This window comes from Sebastes umbrosus, chromosome 8 (genome assembly GCF_015220745.1).
Source record: "Sebastes umbrosus isolate fSebUmb1 chromosome 8, fSebUmb1.pri, whole genome shotgun sequence".
Taxonomy (NCBI): domain Eukaryota; kingdom Metazoa; phylum Chordata; class Actinopteri; order Perciformes; family Sebastidae; genus Sebastes; species Sebastes umbrosus.
In genome coordinates this window covers 35,434,551-35,447,121 of record NC_051276.1, presented here as the reverse complement: position 1 = coordinate 35,447,121, position 12,571 = coordinate 35,434,551, and the positions used below count along the sequence as shown (strand labels likewise).

General features: G+C 38.7%; 4 protein-coding genes across 6 annotated transcripts in view; 1 reads left to right on the top strand and 3 right to left on the bottom strand.

Annotated features, from left to right (window-relative positions):
• Window positions 1-869, bottom strand: part of LOC119492953 (GTPase IMAP family member 8-like) — a 19,589-nt gene extending 18,720 nt beyond the window's left edge. The window contains exon 1 of the mRNA XM_037777868.1: window positions 474-869. The gene's annotated coding sequence lies outside the window, so the exon portion shown is untranslated. The remainder of the gene's footprint in view (window positions 1-473) is intronic.
• Window positions 1-12,571, bottom strand: part of LOC119492980 (actin, non-muscle 6.2-like) — an 840,607-nt gene that overhangs the window by 27,581 nt on the left and 800,455 nt on the right. The gene's annotated exons all lie outside the window — the stretch shown is intronic.
• Window positions 1-12,571, bottom strand: part of LOC119492997 (L-rhamnose-binding lectin SML-like) — a 301,994-nt gene that overhangs the window by 122,328 nt on the left and 167,095 nt on the right. The gene's annotated exons all lie outside the window — the stretch shown is intronic.
• On the top strand, window positions 4,597-11,893 carry LOC119492977 (actin, non-muscle 6.2). 2 transcript variants are annotated; one of them, XM_037777914.1, is made up of 9 exons: window positions 4,597-4,720; window positions 7,259-7,383; window positions 7,466-7,594; window positions 8,242-8,352; window positions 8,454-8,538; window positions 9,034-9,195; window positions 9,312-9,503; window positions 9,984-10,165; window positions 11,304-11,893. In XM_037777914.1, exons 2-9 carry the CDS (start codon window positions 7,261-7,263, stop codon window positions 11,445-11,447), a joined length of 1,128 nt encoding a protein of 375 aa, XP_037633842.1. In that variant the 5' UTR covers window positions 4,597-4,720; window positions 7,259-7,260; the 3' UTR covers window positions 11,448-11,893. The 2 variants fall into 2 exon arrangements, with proteins under 2 accessions (XP_037633842.1, XP_037633841.1); XM_037777913.1 differs by having other exon boundaries at window positions 4,691-4,793.

Sequence of the window (12,571 nt, the reverse complement as noted above, 5' to 3'; positions counted from 1 at the left end):
TTAAAAGATTTCTCTAAAATCATAAACCCTAAATCGCTGATTATTAAATACTGTACATTTATTTATTTGATAATTAACTAGAACATCAGATTCAGTCTGCACGTGTTTATTTCCGGGGTTTTCGGGACTGATTAGAAACAGCTGCTGTCCTCCTCCATACTGTTAAAGCTGCTATATATATATATATATATATATATATATATATATATATATATATATATATATATATATATATATATATAAATATATATATAATATGAGGGATATTAATATTAATCTAAGGGTTTCTTTTTAACTGTGATTTTATTACCTCAGTGTTTTACAGACTGGAAGTCATCACCATCAACTACCAGCTTCATCACTCTGTACACTCTGGATATCATGATAATAATAATATAATAATATAATAATCTGGACGTTTCTAACATGGAGGTTATCCATCAGTCTGTACTTAGTTTGGTAGAGTTTACTCACCTGATTCTTGCTGCGACACAACTCCACGACAGAGAAAGTGAAAGTAAAGAAAATTCACAGTTAAAATAAAGTTTTGCATCTCCACAGATGTTTCATAACATTCAAAAGAGGATCAAATCAAACATGTATTTTCATAAAGCTTCATGAAGGAGGAAAACATTTCCTTCTCAGATAAAACCGATCTTATGTGTTTTTTTTATCTTATTTTTTTCCTTTAACTTTATTTAACCTTCACAGACTTCATGTTGGAGCTCCACCTGCTGGATAAAGCAGTAAAACACACAGTAGACATCAACGTAAAGATGATTGTGATCATACAGGTGGATAAAAAACAGCCTGCTTCTTTGGATGCGATGCATTTTTGTTAATGCATTGATCAAATCAAAACGTCCTCCAGCTGAATGAGGCCAAACTGAAATAATCTTATTTGGGAAGAAAGAAGAGAGAATTAGGATCACTAGCTTCAAAAACCAAATCAGCTTTTTACTACCTTAAAAACACATTATATCGTATTTATTATATATTATATAATATTTTATATTGTATTGGAAATTGTATTTTTACCTTATATTATTATTATTATTATTATTATTATTATTATATATTGAATGTACATAGTTGACTTTGGATTCCTTTTTGTTATCTTATTTACATTGCTATTGATCTTATTTGTTATTATCTAGTCTGATCCATCCATCCTCTGAATGCTCTAGGTCTCTAGTCTGATCCATCCATCCTCTGAATGCTCTAGGTCTCTAGTCTGATCCATCCATCCTCTGAATGCTCTAGGTCTCTAGTTTGATCCATCCATCCTCTGAATGCTCTAGGTCTCTAGTCTGATCCATCCATCCTCTGAATGCTCTAGGTCTCTAGTCTGATCCATCCATCCTCTGAATGCTCTAGGTCTCTAGTTTGATCCATCCATCCTCTGAATGCTCTAGGTCTCTAGTCTGATCCATCCATCCTCTGAATGCTCTAGGTCTCTAGTCTGATCCATCCATCCTCTGAATGCTCTAGGTCTCTAGTCTGATCCATCCATCCTCTGAATGCTCTAGGTCTCTAGTCTGATCCATCCATCCTCTGAATGCTCTAGGTCTCTAGTCTGATCCATCCATCCTCTGAATGCTCTAGGTCTCTAGTTTGATCCATCCATCCTCTGAATGCTCTAGGTCTCTAGTCTGATCCATCCATCCTCTGAATGCTCTAGGTCTCTAGTCTGATCCATCCATCCTCTGAATGCTCTAGGTCTCTAGTTTGATCCATCCATCCTCTGAATGCTCTAGGTCTCTAGTCTGATCCATCCATCCTCTGAATGCTCTAGGTCTCTAGTCTGATCCATCCATCCTCTGAATGCTCTAGGTCTCTAGTCTGATCCATCCATCCTCTGAATGCTCTAGGTCTCTAGTCTGATCCATCCATCCTCTGAATGCTCTAGGTCTCTAGTCTGATCCATCCATCCTCTGAATGCTCTAGGTCTCTAGTCTGATCCATCCATCCTCTGAATGCTCTAGGTCTCTAGTTTGATCCATCCATCCTCTGAATGCTCTAGGTCTCTAGTCTGATCCATCCATCCTCTGAATGCTCTAGGTCTCTAGTCTGATCCATCCATCCTCTGAATGCTCTAGGTCTCTAGTCTGATCCATCCATCCTCTGAATGCTCTAGGTCTCTAGTCTGATCCATCCATCCTCTGAATGCTCTAGGTCTCTAGTCTGATCCATCCATCCTCTGAATGCTATAGGTCTCTAGTCTGATCCATCCATCCTCTGAATGCTCTAGGTCTCTAGTTTGATCCATCCATCCTCTGAATGCTCTAGGTCTCTAGTCTGATCCATCCATCCTCTGAATGCTCTAGGTCTCTAGTCTGATCCATCCATCCTCTTTCATGAGGCTGTGATTATCCTAGAGGTTAATTTGGGAGTTTATTTAGCCTTCTTCCCAACAAGCTAGTATGACATGGTTGGTACCGATGGACTCATCAGGTTTTTTCTAGTTTCATATGATACTAGTAGCTTTACTCTAGCTTTAAAACTGAACCTGCTAGAGCTTCTAAAAGACAGTAGAGTCGGTCGGGATCGCGGGTCTCAGAGGGTTAACGGACTGTAATCAAACTATTGTTATGTTTTGAAACTTTGGTTCGCTCAGTTTCAGCTGAAAGAGAGAGAGTGTAGTAGAGAGTAAAGTACATCTTCTGTCTAGAGCACATTTTCTCCGCTGGTACCTGAGGTGTGGCTTTTGGTATTCATACCAGCAGTTTTGCCTTCAGCGCATTCAAAGAGATCTTTACATTCTTTAAAAGATCTCAGACGACACGTTCTGAGAATGATGGAGGACGCTCATCTAAGAATAGAGATGATCTCTCTCTCTCTCTCTCTCAACCATAGATTCCAGTCTGGTTGTTTAAATATAATCAGTTCAGGGGGGGAAGATGGACACAGGTTGCAATTAAATTAATTAAGGAGCTACAACACGAGAGGAGATACAAGTTAAACCGGCTTCTCCAGAGTCTCGGCTCTGTCAGACAAACAACACTCCCTCCTGAGAAATGCAGCTCATCACATCTAAAAGAGTGAAACTATGTGTCGGGGGGAGGAAACACATGCAGGTGTGGAAAGACATTTGACACACGAGTTAACACTCGGTAACTTTAATTAGCAGATTAGCAGATCGGACTCCTCCTCGTTCTGTTTACTTAAAGAAGCAACGTGTTATACCACCTGCTCCAAAGAAAACGCTGCAACGCAGTCGAACTTTCAGAGGTTGTAGCGGCTCACTTTTAAAGCTAGAGTGAAGATCCTGGTATCATAGTAAACTATAAAACCTGATGAATCCATCGGTACCAACCGTGTCATACTAGCTGGTCATGAAGGAGGTTAAATAACGCTCCAAACTTACACTAAAATTTGGTGAGGAAAATTGTCATGTCGATTTCCAAAGGGGTCCCTTGACCTCTGACCTCCAGATCAGTGAATGTGTGAGGGGTGTTTGTCCGAAAAAATGTCCAATAAAAAGTCTGAAAAATGTCAGAAAAAAATGTCCAAGAAAGTCTGAAAAAACATCCACTGATATTGATTTTTGTTATCAGTCCTACTTGTATTAGTTATTAAAGCTGATGTGCATCTCTCTCTCTCTCTCTCTCTCTCTCTCTCTATATATATAGATCTATATATAGATCTATATATATATAGATCTATATATGGATCTATATATATAGATATATATACACACCATATATTTATTATTTTCTCTCATAATTTATTACATCTTCAGCTGTGCAATAATCTGGTTTATTCCGGCATTAACACTGCATTCATTTATACAAAACATTTAAAATAATATTCTTATTTATTTACACTATTCTTGCATTTGTATTTATTTATGCATTTATATTATTTACACTGTTGTTATATATATATTTCTTATTTATATGTTCTTAATATTTCTCTCTCTCTCTACACACACATATATATATATATTAACATATATTTATTATTTTTTACCCCTCTCATAATTTATTTTATCTTCAACTGTGCAACACTGAGTTAACAGTACAATAATTTACTGCAATTATTTATACAGTTTACATTTAAAATAATATGTATTATTTATTATTCATACTATTCTTGGATTTTTATTTATTTATGCATTTATATAATTTGCATAGATCCTATTTTTCTGCATTATTATTTGCACTGTTGTTATATATATTTATTATTTATTTATATGCTATTTTTAATCCTTTTTTTCCTTTCCTATTTGTCTTAACTCTTTTTTTAATTTTAATGTCCTGTTGGTTGTAAATTGGTCTTGGTGTTTTATTGTGTTGTTTTTATGTTTTTTATTTGTGTATTATTGTACAGCCCTTTGGTCAACTTTTATTCTTTTTAAATGTGCTTTATTGGATATTTTATTATTATTTCTATATTTTTTTTCTATAGATTTCTACTCACTGAGCTGTGACTACAGACTGCAGACTCAGACTGGGAATGTGGCCAAAACCTTTCTAGTTTAGTAGGTATTGGAATGCACCCCCTCCCCTCGACGGATGGCTGCTCCAGCCAATCAGAGCCCGAGCTGAGAGGACCTTGAGGCATCCTGCTCACCTGGACCAATCAGAGCAGCAGCTCAGAGAACTTTACCTTTTGTGGAGAAAGCGCGCAGCCCCGCGAAACAGCTGCGGTTTGGAGCACAGATACACCTGCTGAGGTACAGATATACACCTGACACACCCGAGACTCACCTGCACAGGTAAGAAGCACAGCTGCTCTTTCTCTCTGACAGGTTCATTTAGGTGAAACATCTCTGAACTGAACTGCTACAGGTGAGTTTTTATTAAAGGACGCAGCAGCACTGAATCACTGCAGACAGGTAGATGATGACAGCATTTAGACGCTTTATTGCGTTAGAGATGCGTTTAGTTTAGTTTAATAATGGAAGGCAGTGTGAGGCATTTGATATGGCAATATATTATTGAATCTTTTAAAACAGCAGATTATAGTTTGAAATTAAGAACTTTACTTTTCAGTGTTTTACTCCCAAGATTGAACTTTCTGACAGAAGTCAAACTACTGCAGCATAAGTGGTATTTCTCTAACAAGGTATCAGCACACAAAGCTTTTAAAGAGTTAACTGTAATCTGGATGAAATACAACTTTTGTTTTTATTAAATTATAAACTGAGGAGACACTGGAGGATAAAATAAATCAGTAATATTAACAGGAAACAGCAGCAGGTCTGATGGAAATGATCAATAACACAAATGCAAAAGGAGATCATCTCAATTAACTTTTTAAGGATAGTTTTATTGTGATTATATTGTTCTGATTAATTTAATTAATAAACTGTTTGCCTCAATGTGTGGAAGACATCCTCCTTTTTATGAGTAAAGCAAAATCAGGCTTGACTTAAAAATAGTTTTCCTAATTTTTTAAAAACAAAATAAAACCAATAAATACATAGATATACATTTATTTCATTATTTATTATTAAAATAATAAATCACACATCAGTAACTTGGTAAAAAAAAATCTTCAAAATTATAATTTTTTTAAATTTATGATTAAAATAATAACTTGTCCACCAGTAACCTGGTTGGTGGAGTTACAATTCAAGTTTAAACCTTTTTTTTAAATGGAGCAAGAAATGGGTCAAAACTTAAATAGGAATTAAAATCACAGTATATAATGTAAATAAACAGAATTAAATTGAATAGATTGGCCTCATTGTCACCGATATCCGATCCGGTAGCGGTCTATCCAAAAGTCACTTTGTGGTTTAAATTATTTTAGTTAAAAGGAGGAAAAACGTAGAAGAAGGTCTGCACACTGTAGCTCCCTTTTAAAGTGCAATTTATCGGCACATCTTAGTGCAGATGCTCTCCATCCATCTTATGGCGTCTCTGTGCAGATTTATGAAGTCTGAAGGAGAACATTAATGCCAATAAATTGCACTTAAAGGGAGCTACAGTGTACAGACCTTCTTCTACCGGTCCAGCATCGGCCTACTTACAGTTTAGGATGTTGTTTGAGCTAAGTCAGACTATTCTGAAGTGCATTGTGAAATCTTTCTTTGTTGGGAATTTTAGTTGGAGTTGTGTAATTGTTTCAGATGTGTGTGAATGTCCTGAGGGAGGGCTGCACTTCCTGTTTGTTCTGCCCCAAACTTGTTTTGAAACGATGGGACTTAAAATGTCAGTTTATCAGGTCGGACGACTTGAAGTGCCACGCCCGACAAACCACTGTCTTTCCAGTCAGGGCTGAAGGAGGGAAAAGACTTTTATAAGATGTTAGGGATGTACTGATCTATTCAATTTAGTTCTATGTTTATATACCATGTACGTTACATACTGGAATTTTAATTCTTGTTTAAGTTTTGACCATTTTTGATGCTGCATTAAAAATGTTTACACTTGAATTGTAACTCCTGTTAATTTATTATTTTATTAACAAATACAATTTTAATTTTGCAACTTGGTAAAAATCTTCAAAATTAACAAAATTTGTATTTATTATTAAAATAATAAATCGTACACCAGTAACTTAAAAAAATCCTCAACATTAACAGGAATTGTGTAAACATTTTTAATGTAGCAAAAAATGGTCAAACTTAAACTGGAATTAAAATTACAGTGCATATAATATACATGGTATATTAACATTGAAATAAATTACTCAGTAGATTTTTTACCAAGTTACTGGTGTAAGATTTATTATTTTAATGATAAATAACAATTCTGTTAATTTTGAGGATTGTTTTTACCAAGTTACTTGTGTACAATTTTATTAGATTAATAATAAATAAAAACTCTTAATTTTAAAGATTTATTTTTACCAAGATACTTGTGTATGATTTATTATTTTAATAAAAAATCTGTTAATTGAGGATTTTTTACGAAGTTGCTGGTTACAATCTATTACTATTTAATTTGTATAAAATGGAAATAAATTTATATTTATTTGTTACATTTAGTTTTACGAAATTAAGAAAACAATGTTTAAGTCCAGCCTGATGATTCCTTACACATAAAATAATGATCCCGGTCACTTCCACACCGCTTATTTCTGACAAATTCTTAAGACGGTTAAAACTTCTTATAATACTTAAAAATGATATTTCTTTTATCCACTATGCTGTTTTTGAGCGTTTTGTATCGATACCAAAACTCATGGATCATTTATTAATTCAGTTTTCAGGTGATTAACTATAAAGAGTTTACTGAGACCACAGGAACTATTTATGGTGCATTATGGGAGAAAAATAAGCTTTAATGTAAATGTTTGCTTTCAGAAATGGAAGACGACATTGCTGCCCTGGTTGTTGACAATGGCTCCGGCATGTGCAAGGCCGGTTTCGCCGGTGACGACGCCCCCCGCGCCGTCTTCCCCTCCATCGTCGGACGCCCCAGACATCAGGTACCAACGCCAGCATGATGACGTTTAAAATCTAACCCACCAGGTAAACGCAGTGTGACTGTAAAGGTGTGTTTGTGTGCAGGGTGTGATGGTGGGAATGGGACAGAAGGACAGCTACGTGGGAGACGAAGCCCAGAGCAAGAGAGGCATCCTGACCCTGAAGTACCCCATCGAGCACGGCATCGTCACCAACTGGGACGACATGGAGAAGGTAAAGACATTTACGTCACGTTTACACACCTGGAGCTTACGTCAACATCTGTCGTCTGCACGGCGAAGCGTTGGAGGTCCAGACTGTCGTATTACCGTAGTTTGGACACCCGTCTGTGCTGCTGTTCAATCCAGAAAAAGAAAATGACGTAAAATTAGACATTTTCGTTCACTTGCCGATTTAATACAACAAATAAAATCGGTAAAATGTCCACAGAATGACTGAATGCACCGCCATCTTTGTAGATCAGAGATGGGGAGGTTAATTAACCGTTTACCGACATTAAGAATTTTAGCTGATTAATACTATGGGTTAAATTACATTTATTAAAAAGCTGAGCAAAATTCAGAGGAGCAGCTCTTCACTTAAAGGAGAAAAGCTAGTCCACCTTAACAGCCCACCTTAAGAGAGTCTGAGCCACTGTTGCAGGTGTGATGACTTGATTGCATTACTCATTATTGATTTTCCACATTTGTTTAGCTATTTATTGTTAGTTGGTTAAATAAATGCCTTTCACTATTTTAAAACCTTCAAATCCCGGACGAGCCCCCATTTGTGACAACCCGGCTCAAAGGTTGCAATAAAAATGGGAGACCAGGCCAGTTTTAAAAAAGGCTGTCAAACTAACCAGCTGTCCTGTCCTGCAGATCTGGCATCACACCTTCTACAATGAGCTCCGTGTTGCACCTGAGGAGCATCCAGTCCTGCTGACTGAAGCTCCACTCAACCCCAAGGCCAACAGGGAGAAGATGACACAGGTGTGTTCACGCTTTCTTTAAAACCAGTTGGAACGAGCTACAGGTATTTTTTTGTTTGGTCTTCAGCAGTGAACACCTGTTGTGTTTTCTCTTTGGTCCAGATCATGTTCGAGACCTTCAACTCTCCTGCCATGTATGTGGCCATCCAGGCCGTCCTGTCCCTGTACGCCTCCGGTCGTACCACAGGTGAGAACTCAAACACAAACATGTCTCTCTGGAACATCTTAAAACGTCAAATGTCACAATTGGCTTTTGATGCAGACTTCCTGCTCAAAAAATGGACTCTTAAGATGTTGGGTTTTCTTTATCAAACAGTAGTTGGTTCAATTGGAGTAACATCTAGCGGCCATTAGCCTCTTTTACCCGACAGACCCAGTACTGGGTTCGGCTGAGCTGTGTGTTAAAACACTGCCTTTAAAAACGTTATAAAATGCGATGGCTATGCCTTCGGGAGCAATTTGGCGTTAAGTGTCTTGCTCAAGGACACATCGTCATGTGACCCGGAGCAGCCGGGGACCGAACCACAAACCTTCTGATTGGTGGACAACCTGCTCTACCCTCTGAGTCACAGCCGAACCACACCTTTCAGCACCATAGCAAGGAGGTTGGAGGAACTGCAGCCAGTGTTGAACCATGAACGGCTGCTGATCAAACTGACCAGAAGTGTTTTCTGTCTTGCAGGTATTGTGATGGATTCCGGTGACGGTGTCAGCCACACTGTGCCCATCTACGAGGGTTATGCTCTGCCTCACGCCATCATCCGTCTGGATCTGGCTGGCAGAGATCTGACCGACTATATGATGAAGATCCTCACTGAGAGAGGCTACAGTTTCACCACCACTGGTACGAGTTTTACTCCCTTAAACAAACACTAAAGACACAATTTATGAATTCTTCTGAATATTTGCATCTTGTTTTTGTCCTTTTGTAACTCAAATATTTCAACTCTTGAACTCCAGCCGAGCGTGAGATCGTGCGCGACATTAAGGAGAAGCTATGCTACGTGGCTCTGGACTTCGAGCAGGAGATGCAGACGGCAGCTTCCTCTTCCTCTCTGGAGAAGAGCTACGAGCTTCCCGACGGACAGGTGATCACCATCGGCAACGAGCGGTTCCGCTGCCCAGAGACTCTGTTCCAGCCTTCATTCATCGGTAGGTAACAAGCGTCAACATGGACTCTATCGCTAGTGAAAATAAATCAAAACAAACTGACAATGCTGTGAAAACTCTACCCTTTACCACAATTTGTGCAGAATGCAGTTTGGTCTTGCCTTATCTCGCTCTGATATCGTTCTTGAGTTCTTGGTCAATCCAGGAGGATGATCCAACTTCAATTATACTGTTCCTTGCGGTAAACCGTCAACATCAAGATTGAATAAGTCCCGTCAAACAGCAGCCAAATCTCTCTAATTCTGATTTGAATCGTAAAATGTCGTCTCAGCCTAAAGACTATTTTGACCAATCGCTCTTATAAAGATCTTGGACAGAGTTTCTGGGCACTTCTCAGTACGTGAAGGTTTTCCGCTGCCATCAGGGTGTCGTCATTGACGATTCTGGTCTGGTATGAGCTAGAAATCAACATTAAAGTTGAACTGAACACTAAATGAACTCTTGTTTCGTCCGTGTGTTCAGGAATGGAGTCGGCTGGTGTCCACGAGACGACCTACAACAGCATCATGAAGTGCGACGTGGACATCCGTAAGGACCTGTACGCCAACACCGTGCTGTCCGGTGGCACCACCATGTTCCCCGGCATCGCTGACCGCATGCAGAAGGAGATCTCCGCCCTGGCCCCACCCACCATGAAAATCAAGGTAGTTATTTTTTTCACTCAGATTAATGGATGACTTCAATCATTTTTCTTTAGGAAAGGGTGCTTTAGACAAACCTTTTAGTCCTTCAGCCTACAGGTCTAACTTCAAGGTGTTGTCTCCTGACTTGGTCTTTAACCTCTTTTACCTGACAAACCTGGTACCCAAACTTAATAAAATGCTGTGGTTGTCTTTAATTGTTTGTTGTTTTTTTATTGATTTAATACTGTGCACAATGGTAGAATGTGATGATGCTCAATGGTAGAATGTGATGATGCTCAATGGTAGAATGTGATGATGCTCAATGGTAGAATGTGATGATGCTCAATGGTAGAATGTGATGATGCTCAGGGTAAATGTTATGGCCAAAGTCTCCATTGTGGTCACATCGCCTCCTGTAGTGGATATCAGGAGTATTTTAGAGCCAGATTCCCTTTCAAAAGGTAGAAAACCCATTTGGCACACTTTGGGTATCCAATTGGCCAAATGGAGAGTTGGCCTGGTCCTATCCTGACTAAAACCTTTATAGAATCTATGTGCTTTGTGTTATTTATATCTGCTTTGGCACAGCTGTAGTCAAGGAGTTGCTGAATGAATTCAGTGGCAGCTCTGTGCATGGCATCATTGCTATAATGGTGTTATCTACTGTCTGATCTAGAAAACATTTTAGTTGAGGATAAAAATGTAATTTTTCCCTTTGGTTCATCACAGTTTACTCAGGCATAGTTACTGACACTGGGGATGAATTCTCCGAGGTCTTACCTATCCATAGAGACCAAGATCATGCAGATAGACCTGTTAGTTGTGGAGCTATTACAGATTTATTTTGGGTATGTCTGTCTAGGCGAACCACACCTTCCAGCACCCTAGGGCTTAAGTGTTTTTACTGCCCCCCAGTGGACAAACTTTGTCATAAAGCTCAAATCTAAACAGGTTGTGGACGTTAGTAAAATGTCTCCTCCAAAATATAATTGGCAATTAAATCCTTTGAAGCATTTTGATGTCTATTTGAAGGCTAATTGGCAGTGACGTATAATAAAACCTGTGAAATATTTCTTCATGAAACTGGTAAATCTCAAATCCAGAAATACTGCATCACATCTTACCGTCTTACTGGATTTTTCTCTACTCTCCCCTCCAGATCATCGCTCCCCCAGAGAGGAAGTACTCCGTCTGGATCGGCGGCTCCATCCTGGCCTCCCTCTCCACCTTCCAGCAGATGTGGATCAGCAAGCAGGAGTACGACGAGTCCGGCCCCGGGATTGTCCACCGCAAGTGCTTCTAGAAAGCTCCACGTCTTCCTCCTCTGCCCCACATGCTTTTTAACCTTTCCATCCAACTAACTCGGCCGGTCTCTGGTTCCTCTTGAGTGAACAGACTAAAAGATACGAAATGCCACACACAAGATGAATCAAGAGACTGTTTACATTTTAATCTCTCAGCTCAGCAGATCCTCAACAACTCCTACAAACTCCATTTCTGAACATGTTCCTCTAACTCTGCTCACAACTTTCACTCCTTCTGGTGATTAACTACTGATGATCAAAGAAAACAAACAGTATTATCACTGAACATCTCTTTCTACCCGTGTCTTTCTACCTCTAACAACTGAATGCAATATTCAGCTTTTCTCCTCATCCGTTCTGTCGATTTTGACTCTTTCAGAATCGAGTTGTATCAATATTCAACAGGAGTGTTTCCTGATCAATAAAATGCCAACTGTTGACAACTTCTCTGATGTCGTCATTTGCTGCTTGAATTTCACAAATTTTAAAATGTGTTTTGTGCATTTAAGTTCCAGAAAATGTTATTTCCTTATCACTATAGATGCTTTACATCAAAGTCTTTACACAAGGGACATGTCCCCCTCACTTCTACAGAGTTAAAAGCTTCTTACTGTGTAGCTGCCATTTACCTGATGAGAGGAGGTGATTCAAAATGTTGATTATGCTCATCTGGATCACTTTCAAGTATTTGTGCATTCACAACGATGAAGCTTTACATGCAACAGTGAGTTTCATCTCTCAAAGAGGCAACTGCCCTGCTGTCTGGTGGATATTTGTAGCTGTAGTCAAGACACCGTACTTGGAAAAAGTCCTTCAGACTCCTAAAAAACAAAAGTCCGTAAAGGACAGAGCTCTTTATAAAGATTCATACACAATATTAAAGTGTGAACTCTACTACGGTTTTGGATGTGCGCGACCACCTTACATTTTTTGTAAAACTAAATGATACAGAAAGATGTCACCAAGTACTGAATGTTATTTAAAGGCATAGTATGTTGAAATTTTCGGTTGCTGTTTTTAAACACACGACATTCAAAGTTGGCCCCTCCTCCACGAGTGAGCGAGGGAGAGAGAGATCAGCGATTGTCGAGTAAGCTATAGATTGAATGAAGAGAGGGAGCGG

Bases quoted from the DNA above. Each gene is read 5' to 3' on its own strand.
- LOC119492977 (XM_037777914.1), top strand. From the start codon at position 7,261: ATGGAAGACGACATTGCTGCCCTGGTTGTTGACAATGGCTCCGGCATG. The intron at 8,539-9,033 runs GTGAGAACTCAA...TCTGTCTTGCAG, and splicing joins CGCCTCCGGTCGTACCACAG to GTATTGTGATGGATTCCGGT. The intron at 9,196-9,311 runs GTACGAGTTTTA...CTTGAACTCCAG, and splicing joins CTACAGTTTCACCACCACTG to CCGAGCGTGAGATCGTGCGC.